General features: G+C 41.0%; 1 protein-coding gene and 1 long non-coding RNA gene across 12 annotated transcripts in view; one reads left to right on the top strand and one right to left on the bottom strand.

The window, feature by feature from the left end:
• LOC144339217 (uncharacterized) overlaps positions 1 to 17,350 on the bottom strand; it is a 28,939-nt gene extending 11,589 nt beyond the window's left edge. The window contains exon 1 of the long non-coding RNA XR_013413985.1: positions 17,210 to 17,350. This is a non-coding gene — a long non-coding RNA (uncharacterized LOC144339217). The remainder of the gene's footprint in view (positions 1 to 17,209) is intronic.
• The window catches only part of DCAF1 (DDB1 and CUL4 associated factor 1), a 102,176-nt gene that overhangs the window by 44,379 nt on the left and 29,924 nt on the right, over positions 1 to 27,873 (top strand). For all 11 annotated transcript variants that reach the window (XR_013413982.1, XR_013413983.1, XR_013413984.1 and 8 more), the window contains 8 exons: positions 5,220 to 5,357; positions 7,235 to 7,747; positions 8,061 to 8,162; positions 16,525 to 16,683; positions 18,838 to 19,017; positions 19,584 to 19,793; positions 21,522 to 21,691; positions 27,226 to 27,350. Coding sequence is in view for 8 of the 11 variants with exons in the window: in XM_077992955.1 (XP_077849081.1) it covers positions 5,220 to 5,357; positions 7,235 to 7,747; positions 8,061 to 8,162; positions 16,525 to 16,683; positions 18,838 to 19,017; positions 19,584 to 19,793; positions 21,522 to 21,691; positions 27,226 to 27,350 (1,597 nt within the window). In the remaining 3 variants the exon portion in view is untranslated. The remainder of the gene's footprint in view (positions 1 to 5,219; positions 5,358 to 7,234; positions 7,748 to 8,060; positions 8,163 to 16,524; positions 16,684 to 18,837; positions 19,018 to 19,583; positions 19,794 to 21,521; positions 21,692 to 27,225; positions 27,351 to 27,873) is intronic.

Genomic DNA, 27,873 nt, shown 5'->3' with positions numbered 1-27,873 from the left:
TTTCCCTTGTGATTTCTTTGACTCATTAGTTAGTCAAGAGTGATGTTTAATTTCCATGTATTTGTGAATATTATAGTTTTCTATTGTTGATTTCTAGTTTCATTGTGTTGTGACTAGAAAAGATTATGAGATTTCAATCATTTTAAAAAATTTATTAAGACTTGTGGCCTAACATATGGTTTACTCTGGAAAAAAAAAAACATAAAAGAACATGGAAAAAGTTCTATGTGTACTCGAGAAGATTGTGTAATCTGCTGTTGTTGGGTGGAGTTTTCTGTGTACATCTTTTAGGTTCAATGTCTTATAGTGTTGTTCACGTTCTCTATTTCCTTTTTTTTTTTTTTTTTTTTTTTTTTTGAGACGGAGTCTCGTGCTATCGCCCAGGCTGGAGTGCAGTGGCCGGATCTCAGCTCACTGCAAGCTCCGCCTCCCGGGTTTGTGCCATTCTCCTGCCTCAGCCTCCCAAGTAGCTGGGACTACAGGCGCCCGCCACCTTGCCCGGCTATTTTTTTTTGTATTTTTTAGTAGAGACGGGGTTTCACTGTGTTAGCCAGGATGGTCTCGATCTCCTGACCTCGTGATCCACCCGTCTCGGCCTCCCAAAGTGCTGGGATTACAGGCTGGAGCCACCGCGCCCGGCCACGTTCTCTATTTCCTTATTGATCTTCTGTCTGGTTGTCTTAATCGTAATTGAAAGTGAGGGCTATAGAGTTTTTGTTTGCATAGTGAAGAAGTTCTGAAAATAGATACTATACCAGTAATAGTTATTTAACATTGTGAATGTACTTAGTCCTACTGAATTATACTCTTAAAAATGGTTAAACTATTGGATGTAAAATAAGGAATCCGAACTCTAAGAAAAGTTCAAGATTCTATGAAAAAACAAAAATTATAGTTACGGAATTTAAAAACTTAGTAAATGAGCTGGGTATAGGGATGCATGCTTATAGTCTCAGTTGCTCAGGAGGCTGAGGCAGGAGGATCCCTTGAGGCCAGGAATTCAAGATCAGCCTGGGCAACAAAGTGAGACACCTGTCTCTCTGAGTTAGAGTGAAGTTTAGACAGAGCTGAAGATACAATTAATGGACTGGAAGATCTGACAGGATAACTAATAATGAAGCTCCTAGAAATAAGAAATGAAAAGTATAAAAGAAGTTGAAACATGGACTAGAATTAGAAAGTTCAGAATATCTAAAGGGAGTTTCAGGTAGAAGGAGTAGAGAGATGAGAAAGGACAAAGGCATATTCAGAGAGATGACAGCATTCAGAGAGATGACAGTAGAATTTTAAAAATTAATGAAAGACATCACCATTCAGATTCAGGAAGTACAGTGAAGATTACCAAAGAGGAGATCTTAAAAGCAACTAGAGTAAAAAAAATTCCTGCAAATAATCAAACACAGCAAACTTTGCCACAGTGGCAGTAGAGGTCAGAAGATAGTAGAAAATATCCTCAGTGTCTGTTTGTAAACATAGGGCTATTTTTTTTTTTTAAATTGAGTCAGAGTTTTGCTCTGTCACCCAGGTTGGAATGCAGTGGTCTGATGTCAGCTCACTGCAACTCTGCCTCCCGGGTTCAAGTGATTCTCCTGCCCCAGCCTCCTGAGCAGCTGGGATTATAGGCATGTGCCACCACACCCAGATAATTTTTGTATTTTTAGTAGAGATGTGGTTTCGCCATGTTGACCAGGCTGGTCTCAAACTCCTGATCTCATGTAATCCACCCGCCTCCGCCTCCCAAAGTGCTGGGATTACAGGCATGAGCCACCATGCCTGGCCTGTAAACCTAGAACTGTTAATCAAAAGAAACAGTTTAGGAGGACAAAAGGTGGAACAGAATTCTTCATAACATGTCAGTGGAAGATAATAGATAGAATTAATATTTTAAGTTTTTTACACTGTTTGGAAAAAGGGCACAAAGAGATACGCTGAAAATACATGGTAAATATATTCTGTATCAGTAGAAATTTTACAACAAAATTTCCAAAAATGTGTTCTTCAGAGTAGATTTTTTTTTTTTTTTTTTTTTTGAGAGACAGTCTTGCTCTGTCACCTAGGTTGGAGTGCAGTGGCACAATCTCAGCTCACTGCAACCTCCGCCTCCTAGGTTCAAGCAATTCTTATGCCTCAGCCTCCCGAATAGTTGGAACTACAAGCACGCGCTTCTGTACTCAGCCAGTTTTTGTAATTTTAGTAGAGACGAGGTTTCACCATGTTGGCCAGGAGGCTGGTCTTGAGCTCCTGACCTCAGGTGATTCACCCGCCTTGGCCTCCCAAAGCGCTAGGGTTACAGGCATGAGCCACCATGCCTAACCCATAGTAGGAATTTTTAAAAAATGGTAAAAACTTTTGGTAATATATAGGAGAATGAGCTGATGACTGTTTTGAAGAATTTAAGAAAAAGAAAATATTAAGTTTTTGAAAAATTTAAAAATTATTATTATTATTATTATTATTATTATTATTATTATTTTTGAGACAAAGTTTTGTTCTTGTTGCCCAGGCTGGAGCACAGTGGCACAATCTCGGCTTAGTGCAACCTCCCCCTTCCGGGCTCCGATTCTCCTGCCTCAGCCTCCTGAGTCGCTGAGATTACAGGCACCCGCCACCATGCTGGCTAATTTTTGCATTTTTATTAGAAACGGAGTTTCACCATGTTGACCAGGCTGGTCTCAAAGTCCTGACCTCAGGTGATCCACCCTCCTTGGCCTCCCAGAGTGCTGGGATTACAGGTGTGAGCCACCATGCCCAGCCAGTATTTTTTTTTATTTTTAAATTTATTTTTATTTTTATTCTTTCTAGGGATGGGGTCTTGCTTTGTCACCCAGGCTGGAGTGCAGTGGTGCAGTCCTAACTCACTGCAGCCTTGAACTCCTGGGCTCAAGTGATCTTCCTGCCTCAGTCTCCCAAGTAGCTTCGACTACAGGTGTCCACCACAATGCCCAGCTAATTTTTAAATTTTTTTTGTGTGTGGAGATGGGGTCTTGCTATGTTGCCTAGGCTGGTTTCAAACTCCTGACTTCAAACACCTGACTTCAAACACCTGACTTCAAGTGATCCTCCTGCATTGGTCTCCCAAAGTGTTAGGATTACAGGCACGAGCCACTGCTCCCAGCCTTAAGTACGCTTATAAGAAAATTAAGAACTTGGCCGGGTGCGGTGGCTCACACCTATAATCCCAGCTCTTTGGGAGCTGAGTGGGAGGCGGGTGGATCCCCTGAGGTCAGGAGTTCGAGACCAACCTGGCCAACATGGTGAAACGCCATCTCTACTAAAAATACAAAAATCAGCCGGGCGTGGTGGTGTGCACCTGTAATCCCAGCTACTCGGGAGGCCAAGGCAGGAGAAACGCTTGAACCTGAGAGGCAGAGGTTGCAGTGAGTCGAGATTGCGCCACTGTACTCCAGCCTGGGTGACAGAGCAAGACTGTGTCTCAAAAAAAAAAAGAACTTTTGTTTAGCAAAAGACACTGACAAAAGCAAGAGTACTTCACAGAAGCAAAAACCTGAATGGTCAACACATAAATGAAAAAATGCAGAACTTATTTAATAACCAAGGAAATTCAAATTAAATGAAATGCTATTTTTACACCCATGAGACTGATAGTGGTAGTGTTGGCAAAGATGTGGAAAAAGGAAGAGAAATTTTATTCACTATTGGTGGAAATGTGAATTGTTGCAATCACTTTGGAAAAGTTTGGCCTCATTTAGTAAAGTTGAGCATGCACATACCCTATGACCTAGCAGTTCTGTTCCTAGGTTTGTATGTTAGATACTTGGCTAGCACAAACATAGTTTATATCATCATTATTGGTCAAGCCAATAAAATAGCAGAGTATGGCAGTGAAGAGCATCTGTAGGGGTACACTGTCTAGGTTCACATCCTAGCTCTGCCACTAACTAGTTTTGTAACTTTTGGTTCATTAGCCTCATTGTGATTCATTTTCCTCATCTGTAAATATAGTACCTGCCCAATCCTACAGGCTTGATATGAGTATGAGATAGATTAATATTTGTAGCCTGTCTTGAGTGCTATTTAAGTGTGCTACATGCAGCAATATAGATGAATCTAAAAAACATATGCTGAGTAAAAAATAAGTTGCAGCAGAATATATACACTGTCACAATTTATGTAGTTCAAAGGCATATAGCAGTTAACAAAGTTTAACAAGAAAATTCTTAAAATTTAGGAGTGTTTAAACCTCCTTGCAGGAGGTGGCATAAGGAGGGGTACATTGGAGGTTTCTATTTCTTTAAAAATTTTTTTATTTTTAAATTTGTGATCTGGAAAAGGTAAAAGAATTTTAATGTATTACTTATTTTTATTTTATGTTTTTATCAATCTTGGCCTACAGAAAGTTTCTATTTCTTAAGCTGGGCAGTAGGACATAGGTGATTTTCAAGTTCTTTGGACCATGCATGTTTATATGTATTATATTTCATAATAAAAGGTAATTAGAAATAAGTTTGGGAGGCCAGGCATGGTCGCTCACGCTATAATCCCAGCACTTTGGGAGGCTGAGGTGGGCGGATCACTTGAAGTCAGGAGTTCGAGACCAGCACGGCCAACATAGTGAAACCCCGTCTCTACTAAAAAATAAAAAAATTAGCCGGCTGTGGTGGCACATGCCTATAGGCCAAGGTACTCAGGAGGCTGAGGCAGGAGAATCGCTTGAACCTGGGAGACAGAGGTCGCAGTGAGCCAAGATTACACCATTGCACTCCAGCGTGGGCGACAGAGTGAGACTTTGTCTTAAAAAAAAAAAAAAAAAAGAAGGTTCTGGTATGTGGGGCCTAAATTAAACACTACTTTGATGGAGTACTTCTCAGAACGTTAACATATTATTGTGAGTTTCTATGAGGGTTACTTTCAGTGATCCCCAGTTGATCATGGAGCCTTTCGGAAGTTAACATCTAGATTAGGACTATATTCTGGAGATTGTTAATTTTTAGCTTGAGTTTTATTTATTTTTTAATTATTTTTTTCTGACTGCAAAAACCTAAAAGAGATAGATTGAGTTTTATTGGCTGAATAGGCTTCTTTTGCACAGATACTTTATATAACTAAGGAACCTATTAGATGGTGTAGTAGTGCTTTTTTTACTCTTATGAACATTGAAATATTAAAATTTTTTTCATGAGACTGAAATCTTTGCTTATATTGTTAATCATGAACGTGGACTTTTTCCGAAATGTACTATTTAATTTCCTTTACTATAGGAGGGCATTGTCGAGAATCTTTTCAAATGGGCCCGAGAGGCTGATCAACCATTGAGGACATACTCTACTGGACTGTTAGGAGGTGCTATGGAAAATCAAGACATTGCTGCCAACTATAGAGATGAAAATTCACAGCTGGTAAGGACTGTATTAGAATAAATTTTTGTATAAGGTGGGAGAGTATTCACAAATTCTTTGTTACCTGAATCTGAATAAGTAGATCCTATTGATTACCTTGTACTGGAGCATGGCTATAATTTCAATATTAGTTTCCATAAGAGTTTTTAAAAATAGAAAATAGCTGCCTTTTTTTTTTTTGGAGACGGAGTTTTGCTTTGTTGCCCAGTTTGGAGTGCAGTGATGCAATCTTGGCTCATTGCAGCCTCCGCCTCCCGGGTTCAAACAATTCTCCTGCCTCAGCCTCCTGAGTAGCTGGGATTACAGGTGCCCGCTACCATGCCTGGCTAACTTTTTGTATTTTTAGTAGAGACAGGGTTTCACCATGTTGGTCGGGCTGGTCTCGAACTCCTGACCTCATGATCCACCCACCTAGGCCTCCCAAAGTGCTGGGATTACAAGCGTGAGCCACCGTGTTTGGCACAAAATAGCTACTTTTAATCTTGTCAAGGATGATGACGTTGTATGCCAATAAAGAATAGTAACATTCTCTGTTTCCCTTTCTACCATTTGTGTTATGAAAATTTTCAAATGTGTAGTAAAATTGAAAGCATTTTACAGTGAACAACTACATATATACATCACCTAAATTGATTGTGAACACTTATAATATCCATCCCTCTGCCCTTTTTTTCCCCCTCCCCCCCATCAACTTCTATTTTAAGTTCTGGGGTACCTCTCCTGGATGTGCACATTTATTACATAGGTAAACATGTGTCATGGTGATTTGCTGCACAGATCAACCCATCACCTAAGTAATAGGCCCAGCATCCATTAGCTCTTCTTCCTGATTCTCTTCCCACTCCCCTTCGACAGGCCCCAGTGTGTGGTGTTCCCCGCAATGTGTCCCTGTGTTCTCATCGTTCATTTCCCACTTATAAGTGAGAACATGCAGTGTTTAGTTTTCTTTTCCTGTATTAGTTTGGTGAGGATAACAGCTTCCAAGTGCCCTTCCTTTTATCTATCCACTATTCTAATTTAAAAAATGCAATTCAAAGTAAAGTGCACACATAATCCCTCTCTTTTTTTTTTGAGACGGAGTTTCACTCTTGTTGCCCAAGCTGGATCACTGCAACTTCCGCCTCCCGGGTTCAAACGATTCTCCTGCCTTAGCCTCCCCAGTAGCTGGGATTACAGGCGAGCGCCTCCATGCCCGGGAAATTTTTTGTATTTTTGGTAAAGACGGGGTTTCACCATGTTGGCCAGGCTGGTCTCCAACTCCTGGTCTCGGGTGATCCACCCATCTTGGCCTCCAAAATTACTGGGATTACAGGTGTGAGCCACTGCGCCTGGCCATCCCTCTCTTTTTAAAATGAAACACAGTACCACTTTATAGGGTTGGCCCAAAAAGTAAGTACTTAAGAAGTAAAAAAAAAAAAAAAAAAAAAAAAAAGAACTTGAAAAATGATAATGTAGTTATGTATAATATAGATGGCAATATCTAATGGAATACAACCTGCAGTAGATAAAAGTTTGAGAAACTTTCATGTTTGGTTTTCAACGACACATTAGAAAAATCATGAATATATCTAATTTCTGCCTCTTCAGGTGTGATGGTCCAGGTCAAGTTGACCCAAACAGATCAGTTGTCCATGATGTATTTTACGTGCAAATCTTCTGGTTTGGGTTCTCTGGAAAATTTTATGAGGAATAATACTTAGCTGTTACTTATTTTATCAATTTGTAGGAATCAAAGCAACATATTTATCAACTTGTTGTTATTACCAGGTATTGGGCTCACTGTGTGAGTCTCCAGTTATGTGGAAATAAGAATTATTAAGGATTACTTAATCCTTAATAAAGAGGCACCCCATTTTTCTCCAATTATCTGTTGATAGGTGGCAATAGTGCTTCGAAGACTGAGGGAGCTACAGCTACAGGAAGTGGCTTTGCGGCAGGAAAACAAGCGTCCCAGTCCACGGAAGCTCTCTTCTGAACCCCTTTTGCCTCTGGATGAGGAGGCTGTGGATATGGACTATGGTGACATGGCTGTAGATGTAGTGGATGGAGACCAAGAGGAAGCTTCTGGAGACATGGAGATCTCCTTTCATCTTGATTCAGGCCACAAGACCAGTAGCAGAGTGAACTCAACAACCAAACCTGAGGATGGAGGATTAAAGAAAAACAAGTCAGCAAAACAGGGTGACAGAGAGAACTTTAGGAAAGCCAAGCAAAAGTTGGGTTTCTCATCTTCTGATCCAGATCGCATGTTTGTTGAGCTGTCTAACAGCAGCTGGTCAGAAATGTCCCCCTGGGTGATTGGCACCAATTATACCCTTTATCCTATGACTCCTGCTATCGAGCAGCGACTCATTCTCCAGTATTTGACCCCTCTAGGAGAGTATCAGGAGGTAAGCTTATTGGGAAGAGTACTGTTCACACATAGGAATTATTGTGTTCATTTCTCTGGTGTTTTATGGTAGCATTTTATACAAAGATATATTCTAACTCTGCCGCAAACAAGACTTTGCTTGAAACTGGTCAAGTCTTATGCAGGTTGTTCCTGATATGGTCTGTTTGATTACAGTGCGTGTATACATTTATCTTCATAGGGAGGGAGGAAGAGGTGTGTCATTTCTTTAGGCTTCTATCCTCAAAGAGTGGAATAGGAAATACATGAAAATAAAACCACAATTTAAGACTTGTATTTGGTCTTCATTTCAGCTACTTCCCATATTCATGCAACTTGGATCACGGGAGCTGATGATGTTCTATATTGACCTGAAGCAAACTAATGATGTCCTGCTTACATTTGAGGCACTAAAGGTAAAGTTCTTAAAAATATTGGGTCACTGGGGATTTTTTAAAAACTTTATTTTTTTTTTAATTTATTTTTTTAAGATGGAGTCTCACTCTGTTGCCCAGGCTGGAGTGCAGTGGTGCGATCTCGGCTCACTGCAACCTCCGCCTCCCGGATTCAAGTGATTCTCCTGCCTCAGCCTCCTGAGTAGCTGAGATTACTGGCACATGCTACTGTGCATGGCTGATTTGTATGTTTTTAGTAGAGACGGAGTTTCACCATGTTGGCCAGGCTGGACTCGAGCTCCTGACCTCAAGTGATCTGCCCGCCTTGGCCTCCCACAGTGCTGGGATTACAGGCGTGAGCCACCGCACCTGGTGAAGCTTTATTTATTTATTTTTAGAGATAGGTCTCACTCTGTCATCCAGGCTGGAGTGCAATGGGGTGATCATAGCTCACTGTGGCCTTGACCTCCTAGGCTCAAGCAATCCTCCTGCCTCAGTCTCCTGAGTGAGACGAGTGCATGCCACCATGCTTAGCTAATTTTTAAAAACTTTTTGTAGAGACAGTCTTACTATGTTGCCCAGGCTGGTCTTAAACTAGACTGAAGCAATCCTTCTGCTTTGGCCTCCCAAAGTACTAGGATTATAGGTATGAGCCACATACCCTGTGTCACTGACCATTTTATTGACAGAGATATGCTGGGGGTTTTAACATGTAATTTCTCTGCATTATATTGCTCAGGATATTTCTATAGCCAGATGCATCAGAATAGTAACAATCAAAACATTCTTGTTTAGATAGAAGAGAGGAGGCTTACTGTGTATCTCTACAGAAACTTAGGTGTTAATCTAAAGGGCTGAGTGTTGAGATAAAAAGTGGATCTAGACATGAGTTGGCCTCCATTATTGTGGCTGAATAGGAGAGGAAAAATATGAAATAGTGCTTGCTTATGCGCTACTTTTTAGATATTACCTGTATCAGCTAACAACAATTTTTTCTTTTTTTCTTTTTTGAGATGGAGTCTTGCTCTGTCGCTCAGGCTGGAGTGCAGTGGCGTGATTTCTGCTCACTGGAACCTCCGCTTCCTGGGTCAAACAGTTCTCCTGCCTCAGCCTCCTGAGTAGCTGGGATTATAGGCACCTGCCACCATGCCTGGCTAACTTTTTGTATTTTTAGTAGAGATAGGGTTTCACCATGTTGGCCAGGTTGGTCTCGAACTCCTGACCTCAAATGAACCACTCACCTCGGCCCCCCAGAGTGTAGGGATTACAGGTGTGAGCCATCACGCTCGGCCACAAAATTTTTTCTAAACTATGTACATATTGTATATGTTAAATTACCTAGGGGTAACAAAATATAAACTAGAAAATGAGTAATGAAATAGCGGACAGAATTAGCTGGCCATGATGGCAGGTACCTGTAATCCTAGCTATTCAGGAGGCTGAGGTGGGAGAATTGCTTGAACTTGGGAGGCGGAGGTTGCAGTGAGCAGAGATTGTGCCACTGTACTCCAGCCTGGGCAACAGAGTGAGACTCCATCCCCCAAAAAAAAAAAAAAAAAAAAAAAGGGTCGCCGACAGGCCAGGCACGTTAGCTCACGCCTATAATCCCTGCACTTTGGGAGACGGAGGCAGAAGGATAGCTTGAGCCCAGGAGTTTGAGACCAGCTTGGTCAACATGGGAGACCTGGTCTCTACAAAAAATATAAAAATTAGCCTGGCGTGGTATCTTGCGCGTGTAATTCCAGCTACTCAGGAGGCTGAGGCATGAGCATCAGTTGAACTCGGGAGGTGGAGATTGCAGTGAGCCAAGATCACTAGGATGAGCCTGAGCGACAGGGCGAGACTCTCGGAAAAAAACAAGACAGGCAGACCCTAATTCAGTAAAGGTTGCAAAGGAGCTAAACATAGGAGGGCAACTAAGTCTAATTCACAAGGTCCACACTTAATTCAAGGTGACTGCTGATCTGAATGGAGAGAGAGAGTTGAATGAATAAGAATGTAGCTATCATACAGTTCTCCTCAATAGGTAACTGTTGAGAGATGAGGTCATTAAAATTACTTTAAAAAAAAAATGTATAACACTTTGTCCGGTGCAGTGGATCATGCCTGTAATCCCAGCACTTTGGGAGGCTGAGGCAGGTGGATCACCTGAGGTCGGGAGTTCGAAACCAGCCTGACCAACTAGAGATGGAGAAACCCCGTCTCTACTAAAAATACAAAATTAGCTGGGTGTAGTGGCACATGCCTGTAATCCCAGCTACTCAGGAGGCCGAGGCAGGAGAATCGCTTGAACCCAGGAGTCGGAAGTTGTGGTGAGCTGAGCTCCTGCCATTGCACTCCAGCCTGGGCAATAACAGCGAAACTCTGAAACTCCCTGTCTAAAAAAAAAAAAAAAAAATAGTATAACATAAACAACATTGTAACAATCCTGAAAGCCCAAAAGAAAATAACATTCAGTCTCGCTTATAATAAAATAACTTTTTATTTTTGTGCTTCATTCTAATCTTTAATAGACACAGTTGCTTTGAAAATAATTGTTAGCTAGACTTTACAGTTCAGCTTCACTTGTATCCTAAGAATGTTGACATGTAGCTATATGATTGTTCTATACAAATTAGATGCTCTGTAATTTTCTTAGTTTTGTGATATACCTGTGCTGTTTCATTTTTTTGTTACAGGGGACATTGAAGTGAACATCTTTGCATATAATTTTGAGGGTTTTTTTTTTTTAAATTTCTACTGCTTAAAACGGACTGGTATATGGTAAGCAATCAACAAATAGTAGTCACTTAGGAACTGAATGAATTCCCTTAATATTTGTTTGTTGAACCATGGAAATAAGGATTTTCATGAAAAACTGAAGTTACTCTGCTAGGCTAAAGTTTAATTTTAAAGTGAAATTACAGTTAAAAAAAAAAAAAGCATAACCACTCCAGACTTTTAGTGAAATCTTGGGTATGCAGAAGTCAGAAAAGAATGAATGAATATGTAACAAGTAAAATTTTAAGATGAACATGTAACAGGTATAAAATTAGCCAAGATTTGAATGGAACACAAAGATGATAAGTTACTTTGTTATAAGTGAGACTGAATGTAACTTTTGTTTGGGTTTCTAGGATTGTTACAGTGTTTTCTTTCTTTTTTCATTTTTCTTTTTTTTTTTCTGGCGTAGTGACTGGACTACAACAATGTTGTTTGTGTTATACATTTTATTTTATTTATTTTTTGTTATTTTTGAGGACAGGGTCTTACTCTGTCACCCAGGCTGGAGTGCAGTGGCGTGATCTTGGCTCACTGCAACTTCCACCCCCCAGGCTCAAGCCATCCTCCTGCCTCGGCCTCCTGAGTAGCTTGGACCACAGGTGTGCACCACACTGCCCAGCTAATTTTTTGTATTTTTGGTAGAGACTGGGTTTCATTATGTTGCCCAAGCTAGTCTTGAACTCCTGGGCTCAAGTTTTCCATGTGCCACCCTCCCAAAGTGCTGGAATTATAGATGTGAGCAACCATGCAATGGCCTCATCTCTCAGTAGTTACCTGTTGAGAACTGTATGATAGCCACATTGTTATTCATTCAACTGTATTGCTCCATTCAGATCAGCTTAGTCATCATGGGTAAGTGGGGACCTTGTGAGTTAGTCTTACTTGCTCGCCCATGTTCAGCCCTTTTGCAACCCAGGAAATAATTTCCCTTTAGTGAGTTTGGGGTCTTCTTGCTCTTTTTTTTTTTTTTTTGACACGGAGTCTTACTCTGTCACCCAGGCTGGAGTGCAGTGGTGCTCTTTGCTCACTGCTACCTCCGCTTCCCGGGTTCAAGCAGTTCTCCTGTCTCAGGCTACCGAGTAGCTGGGACTACCGGCATAAGCCACTACACCCAGCTAATTTTTGTATTTTTAGTAGAGACAGGGTTTCACCATGTTTACCAGGCTGTTCTAGAACTCCTGATCTTAGGTGATCCGCCCGCCTCAGCCTCCCAAAGTGTTGGGATTACAGGCAAGAGCAACCGTACCTGGCCTTTTTTTTTTTTTTTTTTTTTTTTTTTTTTGACTGAGTCTTGCTCTGTCTCCCAGGCTGGAGTGCAGTGGTGCTCTTTGCTCACTGCTACCTCCGCTTCCCGGGTTCAAGCAGTTCTCCTGTCTCAGGCTACCGAGTAGCTGGGACTACCGGCATAAGCCACTACACCCAGCTAATTTTTGTATTTTTAGGAGAGACAGGGTTTCACCATGTTTACCAGGCTGTTCTAGAACTCCTGATCTTAGGTGATCCGCCCGCCTCAGCCTCCCAAAGTGTTGGGATTACAGGCAAGGGCAACCGCACCTGGCCTTTTTTTTTTTTTTTTTTTTTTTTGACTGAGTCTTGCTCTGTCTCCCAGGCTGGAGTGCAGTGGTGTGATCTCGGCTTACTGCAACCTTTGCCTTCCGGGTTCAAGTAATTCTTCTGCCTCAGCTTCCTGAGTAGCTTAGATTACAGGCATGTGCCACCACACCTGGCTACTTTTTAAATTTTTTGTGGAGACAGGGTTTCACCATATTGGCCAGGCAGGTCTCGAACTCCTGACCTCAAGGGTCTACCTCAGCCTCCCAAAGTACTGGGATTACAGGTGTGAGCCACCGCACCTGGCTCTTTCTTTCTTTTTTTTTTTTTTAAAGACACTCAAATATGTCAACTTTGTTATTTCTCTATACATACCTTTATTTGTACTGAAAATTGTAAAAATAACACGAAGTTTCATCTTATTGCAGTCTAGATTTTTGAAAGCCAGAAAATCTATTATACTCTAGCTAAACTACCCAATGCTCTCTTTACATTCTTTCCCCACAAGTGAGTTTGCTTCAGATTCTTGATGTTGGGTTTTGTCTCACTGACTTTGGGCTTCTAAAACACATGGGAATACTTTTGTCCTCTTGGTGCTTCTTTGGGTCAAATCAAACAGTAGAGCTAAAGTATACTGAAGTTATTCAAATACGTTCAAACTATGCAGATCCTTTATAAATTATTAATATCATGGTAGGAAGGAAAAGATACAAGAAGAAAAATACATCCTAGAACTTATTTCAAAATTATCGGTATACAGTCTATCCTAGCATGGGGTAGCTTTTTCAACCTGCTACATAAAATTACTAGCAAGAAAGAAAAGTACAAGAATAAGGGTTATGGCTGGCGTGGCTCAGTGTCGTAATTCTGTATTCTAGCATCCTCAGAAGGATCCCATCAATTATACATGCAGAAACTGCAGCGACATCTGAATGGTCCACTACTTGATTCATTCTGAACTCTCTTAAGCCCATTGTTTGTTAGTTTTCTTTCAAGCCTAGAAACTCTGCTGAGTAACATGTATCTCAGTTTTGCCATCCTTTTCTTTCTACACAGACAGCAGTGTTCTTACCCCTCTCCTGTAGAGCAACTCATCTCTGACTTCCCTGAGGATCACTGCTCCTGTATATTGTTGGGGTGAATTTTCTGGTAGATGGTAAGGGAATTCAGTACTAGGGTGTGTAGTCAAGTTACTAAGGTTCTTTATCAAAGTCTCGAAGCAGAAGTTTTGAGAGGCCCGCAAATCGTCCTGGGAATTTTCTTCAGTGAGCATTTGTGAAAACTCTGGGGACCAAGGTTGGATCAAACTTTTGTGATGTGCCCATCGGTGATCTTGACACAACACTCTTCTTGCTTTTTCTTTAATCATCTTCTAGTTTATCTTCTCTTTGCCGAACTGCTTATTTTACTACCACTTGGTAACTTTATTTTTGTGTTTGTTCTTTACTGAACATTTATTGAGTGCTTTTTATGGGCCAGAGGCTTATGTTCAGGTATGAGGGATACAAGGAGGCCAACGAATAAATAAATCAAGTCTTTGTCATTTTTTGTTTGTTAAGAGATACAGACATATAAACCTATAATTTTTTTCTTTTTTTTTTTTTTTGAGACAGAGTTTCGCTCTTGTCACCCAGGCTGGAGTGCAGTGGCACGATCTCTGCTCACTGCAACCCTGGCCTCCCGGGTTCAAGTGATTATCCTGCTTCAGCCTTCTGAGTAGCTGGGATTACAGGCATGTGCTAGCATGGCCGGCTAATTTTTGTATTATTAGTAGAGGCTAGGTTTCACCATGTTGGCCAAAGTAGTATAGTTCCAAAGTATTTTGAAATGGAATAGAAATGAGGAAATTTGCCTTTTAACTTTCAGAAATTTCAAGTTTGGAGGAGGTCAGACATAATTAGAGTAACGTGTTTCTACATGTGGGATTTGGTGTGTGTGTATATTAAGTGTGTAAGCTCATGGTTATACTTCGCACAGTGGGATGAAGCTGGAGATCAAAGTTGTCTCCAGTGGCCCAACGATATTGCTTTCAGATACAATTTCTGGTCCTGAACAGGGTGCAATGGAAGAAGGGATTGGGCAGTTGCTGTTTTTATAGGTTTTTGTGTGGAGAATTATAATGGGTGTCACATAGTTTAGCTGTGTCTTGTGGGAAGGAGTGTGTGGAAGTGTGGTAGAGTGTTGTGTAACAAACAAAAAGTAGGGTAATGATAGAAGGGATTTGAATTATATATAAGGGTTAGCCTGAGCCTGGTTGTTGAGAGAACTTTTTTGAAGAGGGCACATCCCTGTTTTTTTCCATTGACCTTAGTGAGATTTGTGCAGATATCAAATCATGTTTTTGTGCATTACAAATCTATGTTGTTGGTACCTGGAAGATACCTTGACGTGGGAAACAGTAGGGGGAGCTCTAGCTTTCCCAAGGCCCTGTTTATGTTGGCCTAGGTTCAGAGTCATCAAGCAGCCTGCTGCTTGGATTATATTCTTTGCTCATAACATTGTGCAGGAGATCAAGTCCACCCAGAGAGGCTAGTGGGACTTGAACAGGCAGTTAAAAAACCTTAAAAGATAACCTTTAAGGCATCTATTTAAAATGCACATGGTTAGTTCTAAAAATATACTTGTTTAGATAATTTGCTCAAGATTCTTCTTTTGGGGATATATTGATCAATTTAAAGGAAGGCAGATTTTGGGAATTCATTAGTTGATGAGTCATTGAGCAAAAGCTAGGATATAGAGCTATTTATATTAAAAGGATTAAAATGGGAAGGTTAGCAAAAGTCCGTTAGGGAAGCTATTAAGTTGGTGCAAAAGTAACTGCAGTTTTTGCTATTGCTTTCAAAGGCAAAAACTGCAGTTTTTCACCAACCTAAATATGTAATAGTAAAATGGTTGTAGGGTTACTGATTGATTGATTGACTGACAGGGTCTTACTTTGTCACCCAGGCTGGAGTGCAGTGGTACAATTGATCTTAGCTCACTACAGCCTTGAACTCTCTGGCTCAAGCGATCCTCTTACCTCACCCTCCTAAGTAACTGGAACTACAGGCATGTGCCACTGCATTTGGTTAATTTTTAAATTTTTTGCAGAGATGGGGTTGTGCTGTGTTGTCCAGGCTGGCCCTGAACTCCTGACTTCAAGCAATCTTTTCACCCTGGCCTCTCAAAGTACTAGAATTACAGGAGTGAGACAAGCCACCTGACCAATATCATTACTTATAGTAATTTTTTTTTTTTTTTTTGAGACAGAGTCTTTTTCTGTCGCCCAGGCTGGAGTGCAGTGGTGTAATCTTGACACACTGCAACCTCTGTCTCCCGGGTTCCGGCAATCCTCCTGCCTCAGTCTCCCGAGTAGCTGGGATTACAGGCACCCACTACCATGTCTGGCAAATTGTTTGTATTTTTAGTAGAGACAGGGTTTCACCATGTTGGCCAGGCTGATCTCAAACTCTTGACCTCAAGTGATCTGCCCACCTCGGCCTCCCAAAGTGCTGGGATTACAGGCATGAGCCACCGCACCCAGCCCTTATAGCAATATTTTTCACCTTCATAAAAAAATCAGGCTGGGCATGGTGGCTCACACCTGTAATCCCAGCACTTTGGGAGGCCCCGGTGGGCGGATTACCTGAGGTCAGGAGTTCAAGACCAGCCTGGCCAACATGGTGAAACCCTGTCTCTACTAAAAAATAAAAAAATTAGCTGGATGTGGTGGCAGGTGCCTATAATCTCAGCCACTCAGGTGACTGAGGCAGGAGAATCGATTGCACCCAGGAGGCGGAGGTTGCAGTGAACCAAGACTGCGCCATTGCACTCCAGCCTGGGCAACAAGAGTGAAACTCCATCTGGGAAAAAAAAAAAAAAAAAAATCCCTGGTGTTAGGAAAGAAAAGAGAAATGTTAAGGAATCTTAGTCTTTTTGTTTATTTTAAATAATATTAGGTTTTCTTTTGTGAGGGATTGGTTGTCTCCTTAGAGGACTTTTGTATTTAACAGCTTAACTGAATATTAGGTCAAGAGATTTTGTTAATTTTCTAGGTTATTTTGTGGTAATTTGTGTCCTCATTTTTTAGCACCTAGCATCTCTCCTGCTCCATAACAAATTTGCCACAGAATTTGTTGCGCATGGTGGAGTACAGAAATTACTGGAAATACCTCGTCCTTCTATGGCTGCAACCGGTGTATCTATGTGTTTGTATTACCTATCCTACAATCAGGATGCCATGGAAAGAGTAAGTCTCATCTATACAGGTTTGTGGGGATGAGATTTGGTTGGGGACAACCTCTTTAAAAGATCACATTTGCAGAATGACTTTTGGATAAGAAAAAAACAATAGTTGAATAAATAAATTTTAATGAAAGAAGCAAGGAACGTGAATATCTAGTCTTTATAAAGCATTCTAAAAATGTAAAATTGTTTAGAAATGATTCTATTTTTTTCTGACTCTACTGGGAAAATGCTGGGTGGATTGGAGTCTGGGAGCTTTATTTAGTTTTTGCCATTTCTATGGCATTAAGATTAGCCTTCAGGTACTTTTCTGATGTCTTAGTGGAGTGACGTTTATGAGTTATTGTAAAAACAACAGGCTGGGCACAGTGGCTCACACCTGTAATCCCAGTGCTTTGGGAGGTTGAGGCGGGTGGATAACCTGCGATCAGGAGTTCAAGATCAGCCTGGGTAACATGATGTAACCCTGTCTCTACTAAAAGTGCAAAAATTAGCCAGGCATGGTGGCAGATGCCTGTAATCCCAGCTACTTGGGAGGCTGAGGCAGGAGAATTGCTTGAACCCAGGAGGCGGAGGTTGCAGTGAGCCGAGACTGCCATTGCACTCCAGTCTGGGCTACAGAGTAAGACTCTGTTTAAAAAAAAAAAAAAAAAAAAAAAAAAAAAAAAAAGCCACACGCAACAGACATAGTCTCTCACTGATTCATTCACACACAAATTTATATTGTATATAGGGGTGTATATGTGTGTATATTTTTAGATACAAGGTCTCGCCCTATTGCCCAAGTGCTCAGCCTGCTAGGTAGCTAGGACTATAGGCTTGTGCCACCATGCCTGGCTACTTTTTATACTTTTTTTTTTTTTTTTTGACAGAATCTTGCTCTGTTGCCCAGGTTGGAGTGCAGTGATGCCATCTTGGCTCACTGCAGTCTCCAACTCCCAGGTTCAAGCAATTCTCCTGTCTCAGCCTCTAGAATAGCTGGGATTACAGGCGCCCACCACTGTGCCTGGCTAATTTTTGTGTTTGTAGTAAAGGGTTTCACCATGTTGGCCAGGCTGGTCTCGAACTCCTGACCTCAAGTGATCCACCCACCTCGGCCTCCCAAAGTACTGGGATTACAGGCATGAGCCACCATGCCTGGCTTTGTGATTTTTTAAAAGTGTAAATGGGTTATACATATGTATGTGGTTTTTCGTTTTTGTTTTTGTTTTGAGGCAGGGTCTGACTCTGTCGCCTGTGCTGGAGTCCAGTGGCATGATCTTGGCTCACTGCAGCCTCTGCCTCCTGGGTTCAAACCATCCTTGCAAGTAGCTGGGACAACAAGGGCACACTACCACACCTGGTTAATTTTTACATGTTTTGTAGAGGCAGGGTTTTGCCATTTTGCCCAGGCTGTGGGTTGTACATTTGAAAAGTGATGGGCTCCTGGGATCCCCTAGGAAAGCAAAGTTCTTGTTAGTTCTATTCCTGGAACATTTTTCTAGTATTCTTATTTGGTGTGTCTTTTCTGGTAGAGTGAAATGGGTAATTTCTTCTTGAGCTATGACATTATCTTTGCTTATTAATAATATCAGTTTTAATTTTTCTTTTGGTGTTTATACAAGATAGGTAGTCTTTTGGGAGTAATAAACTAATCTGTGTGTGTACATACAAAATTACTTATGGCTAAGATAGAGAAAAAAATATCAAGGAAACCTGGGGATGCTTTACAGTTTCATTTTGTGACCCATAGTAGACATCAAAATGTGTGTGAATTAACCAGAGAATGAATACCAAACTCCTAGACTTAGGATCAGAAATCTGAGCCACTTTTATCACATTGGAGAAGTTCCTTACCTCTTCCTCTTCTTTTAAGTGAGAATCCTAATACCTGTATAATGGAGCCCTCGTGAGCAGTAAATAATGTAAATATTTGTTGGCACTTAGTAAGTATAGGTTGTATTTAAATATTTATCTAAATTTAGGTCGTTTTCAGGTTCGGAATGGATTGTGTTCTAAAATTGCCTTTGTATTATAACCTAAACTTTGTACTAAGAGTGACTTGATTGGAAATGGTCATTGTATTCTGCAGATATCTATACTGGTGAATTTTTCATCCTGTTCGAGGGCTCCTTTGCCCACAATTTAAAAGCATTGCTTTATTTGTATTTTTTTGCAGGTTTGCATGCATCCCCACAATGTTCTGTCTGATGTGGTGAACTATACCCTGTGGTTAATGGAGTGTTCTCATGCTTCAGGATGCTGCCATGCTACCATGTTTTTTTCAATTTGCTTCTCATTTCGGGCCGTCTTGGAGCTCTTTGACCGCTATGATGGTCTTCGTCGTCTGGTGAACTTGGTGAGATTATTTCAGTGCTTTTCTCACTAGGATTAAGGGTCCTGGTTGTCTTGGCTGCCCTTTAACAGCACACCCTTGAAGAAAGGAAGCTTTTGGTTAGAGGAGTTTTGCTGCCATTCTTTCTGTGAAGTTTTTTTTTTGTTTTTTTTTTTCCTTCCTTCACAAATTTCTCTTTTTCTTTAGTAGTTTGAGGACACTGTGCCATTGTAGACTTGCCTTGGATATAGTAATCTTATCACGGGGATTGGCAGTTGATGATCTTGATCTTTCTAAAAGCAATAGTTTTATGCCTGTATATTTTTTGCTGTGATTAAAAGCTTGTTCATTTTTCGGTATGGGTTTAATGTTTTGTTTTCATATAGCTACTGTTATCATGTTATATACACAGATATACATAAATATGGTTTGATATTTGTCAGTATTGTTAAGCATAAAAGTTTACTGATACATAGCAGAATGTGTGTGGAAAATAAAAAAAGTTTACTAAAATATTTTCCCATTTTTAATCTTTTTTCTTAACTCTTGCCTTTTCCCCTCTTTTACCCCAATATTTTGTATCTTAATAGATCAGTACTTTGGAGATTCTAAATTTGGAAGATCAGGGTGCACTTCTGAGTGATGATGAAATATTTGCTAGCCGCCAAACTGGGAAACATACCTGCATGGCCTTGCGCAAATACTTTGAGGCTCACCTGGCCATTAAATTGGAACAAGTGAAGCAGTCACTTCAGAGGACTGAGGGTGGCATTCTTGTCCACCCACAACCCCCGTACAAGGTGAGAGGACCTTGTCTTGAAAGGGAAAGTTCTGTTAGCCCTCTCTGTAGCATCTCAGTCCTGAAACTCACATTCAGATCAGTGGACTCTGTGTTATGCCCATTGTTGGAGTATACTTCCCTGTTTGAAGGCAGAACCAATTGAAAAATGGATGTAATAGGTGAATTTCAGGGAATTATTTTGCTTCCAGTTGTAAGTTGCTGGGATTCTAGAACTAAAAGATTAACTGAAGTGTGTATAAAAAAGCTTTCTTTTTTTCTTTTTGAGATAGTCTCCCTCTGTCGCCCAGGGTGGAGTGCAGTGATGTGACCACAGCTCATTGCAACATTAACCTCCCAGGCTCAGGTGATCCTCCCACCTCAACCTCCTGAGTAGTTGGGGGACTATAGGCACACACCATCACACCCAGCTAATTTTAAAATTTTTTGTAGAGTTGGGGGTGCAACTATGTTGTCCTGGCTGGTCTTGAACTCCTGGGCTCAAAGAGGCCTCCCAGCTCGACCTCTCAAAGTGCTAGAATTATAGGTGTGAGCCACTGTACCTGGCAAAGAACTATTTTGTATGAAAAGTACTAGATGATTTGCCTTCTATGCAGAATTTCTTTTCTGAAAATGTGTTTGTAACTCTACTTCTCTATCATTGTGGAGTTTGATATGTTTTGGGATATAGATGAGTAGCTGCATGTTTTTTAAAAAATCACCAACTGATTTCTTGAGGCCAGTAGTTTGAGACCAGCCTGGGCAACAATAGTGAGACCCTGTCTTTACAAAAGTTTTAAAAATTGGCTGGGCCCTGTGGTGTGCATCTATAGTTCTAGCTACTTTGGGGGCAGAGGTGGGAGGATCATTTGAACCCAGGAGTTCAAGACTGCTATGATCATACCACTACACTCCAGTCTGGGCACAGACTGTCTCAAAAAAAAAAAAAAAAAAAAAGGCATGGTGGTGCATGAGTAGCCTCAGCTACTCTGGAGGGTGCGGTGGAAGAATCACTTCAGTCTGAGGGTTTGAGGCTGCATGTGATCAGGCTATGGCACTCCAGTCTGGGCAACAGAGTGAAACCCAGTCTTAAGAAAAAAAAGTCACAAATTGAAAAGAAATCAGTCACATGATGCTTCTTTCTCTTGAGCTATAACTTATATGCACAAAGGAAACTTGTTATCTTTTTGGACAAATCATATTGTGAGTCTAATTATAAATAAGGTAAAAGATTAATCAATATATGGTCATTATTTCACATATGGGCTTTTGACTTAAGAATTTTGGAATTTGAAAGGTATTATTATTTACTTTTTAATTAAAACCTTGGCCAAGCATGGTGGCTCATGTCTGTAATTCCAGCACTTCAGGAGGCTGAGGTGGGAGGATCACTTGAGTCTAGGAGTTCAGGGCTGCAGTGAGCTATGATCGTGCCACTGCACTCCAGCATGGACAACAAAATGAGACCCTGTCTCTACGAAAAATAAAATAATTAGCTGGGTGTGGTGGCATGTGCCTATGGTTCTAGCTACTTGGGATGCTGAGACAGGAGGATAGCTTGAGCCTGGGAGATTGAAGCTACAGTGAGCCATGATCAAGCCACTGCCCTCCAGCCTGGGCGGCCAAGTGAGACCCTGTCTTGAAATAAATAAGTAAAATGAAATATCTTGGCCAGTGAGCTGCGCTCAAGAAGGTAGTAGGCAGATGTAGAGTTATATATAATAATAATACTGTATATCTCTCCTTATAGGCATGCTCATATACTCATGAACAGATTGTGGAAATGATGGAATTTTTGATAGAATATGGCCCAGCACAGCTATATTGGGAACCAGCTGAAGTCTTCCTCAAACTTTCTTGTGTGCAACTCTTGTTGCAGCTTATTTCTATTGCCTGCAATTGGAAGACCTATTATGCAAGGTGGGACCAGAGAGAGATTTCAAATGAAGTTTGATGCATCTTTTTACTAAAGTTGATGTTGGTTTGTGCATGGTATATGCTTAACAAAATTTCTTGAATTGAAATTTTGGACTTGAAACTGAGAAATTAGGCATGAAAATATGATTTTTAATTTACAGCACACTTGTTCATATGTATGGTCTTGGTGATTGTAAATATTACGTAATAGGCAAGGATCAGCGTCTGTACTGTCAGAGAAGGTACGTGATTTACATGGCCACAGCTGCAGAGCTGGGGTTAAAGTCTTGTCTTGAGGCTAGAGTCCAGGATTCTTCAGTGCTTAGACTTTAAGTGTCTTGCTAGTACTTGACAACCATATATAATGTTTATATTATGTTCATATAAAATTGTCCTTTTACTCTTGGAATTCAACACACTGTTAGGATTTTCACAAATTAGTTGAAGGGAGAGCAGGACAAGGCCCAGAAAAGGGTGGCTGATGTAATCAGGAAATTGGGTAGGTTCTATTTGAATATGATATAAAAAGAAATAAAACTCTTTTGAAAAAGATGGGATCTTTTTTTTTTTTTTTTTGAGACAGAGTCTTGCTCTGTCACCCAGGCTGGAGTGCAGTGGCCGGATCTCAGCTCACTACAAGCTCTGCCTTCCAGGTTTACGCCATTCTCCTGCCTCAGCCTCCCAAATAGCTGGGACTACAGGCACCCGCCACCTCGCCTGGCTAGTTTTTTGTATTTTTAGTAGAGATGGGATTTCACCGTGTTAGCCAGGCTGGTCTCGATCTCCTGACCTCGTGATCCGCCCGTCTCGGCCTCCCAAAGTGCTGGGATTACAGGCTTGAGCCACCGTGCCCGGCCAAAAGATGGGATCTTAAGAGAAGATAGTAAAAAAGTTTATAAACAGAGTGCTTGACCTTCTTTTCCTATTTAATCACAGCCATAAAGATAAGAGGGGCTTATTTAGGGGAATATAGTATGTTTGTTAAATCCCAGTGTTTAAATATAGTGAGGTACTCTTGGAGCAGGTGTAATTAAACTTTTTGGGTTCAGGATACCTTTACTGTATTAATAATTACTGAGAACTCTAAAAGGCTTTTGTTTTTGTGATATATCTATCAGTGTTCAGTGTATTAGAAATTAAAACAGAAAAATGTAAAAATATTTATGCACTAAAAAAATGTGGGCCAGGCACGATGGCTCATGCCTGTACTCTCAGCACTTTGGAAAGATGAGGTGGGCAGATCACTTGAGGTCCAGAGTTTGAGACCAGCCTGGGCAACATGGTGAAACCCCGTCTCTACTAAAAATAGAAAAATTATCCGGGCGTGGTGTTACACACCTGTAATCCCAGCTACCTGGGAGGCTGAGGCAGGAGAATCGATTGAACCTGGGAGGCAGAGGTTGCAGTGAGCTGAGATCATGCCACTGTACTACAGCCTAGGCAACACAGCAAGTCTTTGTCTCAAAAAAAAAAAAAAAAAAAGTGAACCCATTGCATGTTTGCATTATTCATGAAAAATTTCCAAAATAAAACCAGATAATTTTAGCAAGTTCGGAAAAATGTCTGCTTTTGTATTCAGTTTTTGTGATATCACATAATCTCTGGAAGACTCTCTTACTATGCAATGAGAGAATGAGAGTGCAAAAGGAAAGTAACATCTTATTATTATGAAAATAACTTTGACTTCACAGGACCTTCTGAAAGGGTCTCAGACTTCTCGAAGTCTTCAGACTATACTTTGAGAAGTGCTGTTTTAGAATATTGGAAAAGTAGGTTATTATATTTATTTGGAGAATTGTTTAAAAAGTGATGACAGACCAGGCATGGTGGTTCATACCTGCAATCCCAGCACTTAGGGAGGCTGAGGCAGAGTTCGATGCTTGAGATCAGGAGTTCGAGACCAGCCTAGGTAACATGGTAAAACCCCATCTCTACCAAAAATAAAAAAAAATTAGCATGGTGTGTTGCCGCATGCCTGTAGTCCCAGCTACTAGGGAGGCTGAGGTGGGAGGATTGCTTGAGCCCAGGAGGTGAAGGGTGCAGTGAGCCAAGACTGTGCCACTGCACTCTAGCCTGGGCAACAGAGCGAGACTCTGTCTCCAAAAAAAAGATTATGACAGCTCACAAGATAACTAGAAAGGGTATAAATACATTTTTTAAACTGGTACATATGTATTTATTTATTTTTTTGTTGGTTTTGGAGACACAGTCTTGCTCTGTTGCCCAGGCTGGAGTGTAGTGGCACGATCTCAGCTCACTCCAACCTCCACCTCCCACGTTCAAGTGATTCTCATGCCTCAGCCTCTGAAGTAGCTGGGATTACAGGCGCACACCACCAAGCCCAGCTAATTTTTGTATTTTTTAGTAGAGATGGGGTTTTGCCATGTTGGCCAGGCTGGTCTCCAACTCCTGGCCTTGAGTGATCTGCCTGCCTTAGCCTCTCAAAGTGCTGGGATTATAGGCATGAAACACTGTCCGGCCTGTATTTGGATTATTGAAAAAATAGTCCTTGATTTTAAAAGTTTATTTTTAGAAATAAAATTAGTAAATGTTTCTGCTTTAGAATATGCAGAATCTTTTAAAGACAAAATTACTTAGCATTCATTACATAATATTTGTAAGTACACATAATTGATATTATACTTTTTAATCAAATTCATCTTTTTTATGAATATTTTCAAAATGTAGAAAGGCACAGAGAATAGTATAACAGCTGCTCCATCATTAACCAGGATAGGCATGTTGTTGTATTTGCTTTTCCCTCAGTTCTTTTTCTGCCTCCCCAGAGTCACTCATCTTCTGAATTTGAACCATATTCTCCCCACTCATGTGTTTATACTATATATATCTGTGCTGTGTTCATAAATAATAATATAGTACTGCTTTGCATGTTTTTAAATTGTTATTTTCCTAAGTTTGTCTTTTGCAGCTTGCTGTTTTTACACTTCTATTCTTGAGATTTATATATGTTAATATTTATTTAAAACACTGTATTTCTATACTGCAGTTTATTCTGCCATTGATGGCTAATTTAGTGTTTTTGTATTTTTTTTTTCCTATTAAATAAATGGTATCATGAACCTCCTTTTGGAGGCTCTCTTGAGGATATGATGTAGAGCATCTGGTTTTGTAGGGTGTCTGTGTTCTTACCTTAATTGGATATTGCCAAATTGCTTCTAAAAACGTTCATGCCATTGTCATTCCCCACCAGCAATATATAGGAGCTTTCATTTCTCTACTTTTTTTTCTTTTTTTTTTGAGACGGAGTCTTGCTCTGTCACCCAGGCTGGAGTACAGTAGTGGTGTGATCTTGGTTCATTGCAACTTCCGCCTCCTGGGTTCAAGCGATTCTCCTGCCTCAGCCTCCCGAGTAACTGGGACTGCAGGCGCCCACTACCACGCCCAGCTAATTTTTGTATTTTTAGTAGAGATGGGGTTTCACCGTATTGGCCAGGCTGGTCTCAAACTCCTGACCTCGTGATCCACCCACCCTGGCCTCCCAAAGTGCTGGGATTACAGGCGTGAGCCACCGCACCCAGCCGTTTTTTTCTTTTTTAACTACAAAAGACATCCAACATTTCTCTACTTTCTTGCCAGTACTTGGTATTGTCTGATTTTTAATTTTATATCTTACATTTTTTATTTTTATATCATTAATGATGTATTTTGAACCCTTTCCCTCATTCTTTAGGGTTCTTTGAAAATGATTGTCAATGACTGTAGTTTATGAGTGTACTGTAACACATATGTTGCTCTTGTCTATGTGGGTTTTCTCATTCTTTTGCTATTTTAATGTGGCTAATGAACATCTTAATACGTAAATTCTTCTGATTCTTTCTTTCTTTTTTTTTTTTGAGACTGAGTCTCACTGTGTTGCCCAAGCTGGAGTGCAGCGGTGTGATCTTGGCTCACTGCAGCCTCTGCCTCCTGGGTTCAAGCAGTTCTCCGTGCCTCAGTCTCCTGAGTAGCTGGGATTACAGATGCCCATCACCACGCCCGGCTGATTTTTGTATTTTTTAGTAGAGATGGGGTTTCAACATGTTGGCCAGGCTGGTCTTGAATTCCTGACCTCAGGTGATCTGCCTGCCTCAGCTTCCCACAGTGTTGGGATTACTGGCGTGAAGCACTGCACCCGGCCTGAATCTTTTTTCTTTTCTTTTTTTTTTTTGGAGACGGAGTCTCTCTCTGTGGCCCAGGCTGGAGTGCAGTGGCTCGATCTCAGCTCATTGCAACTTCTGCCTCCTGGGTTCAAGCAATTCTCCTGCCTCAACCTCCCACGTAGCTGGGACTACAGGCGCCCGCCACCAAGCCTGGCTAATTTTTTTTTTTTTGTAGTTTAGTAGAGACAGGATTTCACCATGTTGCCCATGCTAGTCTTGAACTCCAGAACTCAGGCAGTCTGCCCGCCTCAGCCTCCCAAAGTGCTAGGATTACAGGCATGAGCCACCACGCCTGGCCCCGGCCTGATTATTTCTTTAGGACAGATTGTTAGAGGTGAAATTTCTAGGACAGGGTTTATGAACATTTTAAGAATCTTGTTTCATATTTCCAGATTACTTTCTTTTTTTTTTTCATTTTTCTTTTTTTGTTTTTCGAGACAGGCTCTCACTCTGTTGCCCAGGCTGGAGTGCAGTGGTGTAATCATGGCTCACCACAGCCTCAACTTCCTGGGCATAGGTGATCCTCCCACCTCAGCCTCCTGAGAAGCTGGGACTACAGGCAGGTGCCACCACATCCGGCTAATATCTTTTGTATATATATATAAAAATATATATTTTTTGAGACGGAGTCTCGCTGTCTCCCAGGCTGGAGTGCAGTGGCACGATTTCGGCTCACTGCAAGCTCCGCCTCCCGGGTTCACGCCATTCTTCTGCCTCAGCCTCCCAGGTAGCTGGGACTAAAGGTACCCGCAACCATGCCCGGCTAATTTTTTGTACTTTTATTAGAGACAGGGTTTCACCGTGTTAGGATGGTCTTGATCTCCTGACCTCATGATCCGCCCACCTCAGCCTCCCAAAGTGCTGGGATTACAGGCGTGAGACACTGTGCCCGGCCTATATTTTTTTTAATAGAAAAATATAAAACCATGTTGCCCAGTCTGGTCTCAGACTCCTGGGTTCAAGTGATCCTTCCATCTCGGCCTCCTAAAGTGTTGGGACTATAGGCATGAGCCACCGAGCCTGGCCTCCAGATTACTTTCTGGAAAGATTGTGCTAATTTCTACTCTCACCAAAAGTTTGAGAGTGTGTGTGTCTATATATTTTCGCTAGAATGAAAGGATTCAGGATTATTCTGTGTTTTTTATTGTAGAAGTTTGATAGGTAAAAATTTTATTGCTGTATTTTTTGGAAGTAATGTCATTGTAACTATAAAATCCTCTCTTGTTGTGACAGCTCGAGATAGAGCCACACTGGTAGCGGTTCTGATTTATAGTCTCTCTGTGTGCGTGTGTCTGTTTCTGTCTCTCTATCTCTGTCTCTCTTGGTTCTTGTGGCTATATTCTAATTTCCCTTTGACTAATTCTTCTTACTGTCCAGGAATGACACTGTGCGCTTTGCTTTGGATGTCCTGGCTATTCTTACTGTGGTCCCTAAAATCCAGCTCCAGTTGGCAGAATCAGTGGACGTGTTGGATGAGGCTGGATCTACAGTCTCTACTGTAGGTAGGTTATATTTTGCCATTTTTGTTGTTTCTTGGTCTGGGTTTGTTTTTTCTTTGCCACTCTGGTTGTGGTTACCTACCTGACCTAATTTTGGATTTCAGAACAAAAGTAGTAGAGGGGGGCTCCTTGTCTGTCCTTTATAAGGAATACCATTCAGCAGATCAGAAACTAATTAAAAAAAAAAAGAAAACAAAAATACAAACGTAGTACCAGATAGTTTGATTTAAGGGGGTCATGCTAGTAAACTCAGGTTTTCTGGCATTTCTGCTATAATGGTATATTATAGCTTTCCTGAAAAGCTCACACTCTGCAGAGTCTTGCACTAAAAGTTCATGGGAAAAATAGGTTGAGGCAGATAGTAAAAAACTTAAGCATCACAGCTTTCCAGGAGTTAAAGGGGAAAAAAAAACAAAGTGAGCAATTTTGTAACCTGAGTTAGTAATTGGCAGGTAGCTCAAAATGGGTAGAAACCATCATACATATATAAAAAAAGGAAAATACACTTTGATAATATACATTATTA

This window comes from Macaca mulatta, chromosome 2 (genome assembly GCF_049350105.2).
Source record: "Macaca mulatta isolate MMU2019108-1 chromosome 2, T2T-MMU8v2.0, whole genome shotgun sequence".
NCBI lineage: Eukaryota > Metazoa > Chordata > Mammalia > Primates > Cercopithecidae > Macaca > Macaca mulatta.
The sequence above is the reverse complement of the archived record's forward strand: the minus strand, read 5'-3'. Positions and strand labels throughout refer to the sequence as shown.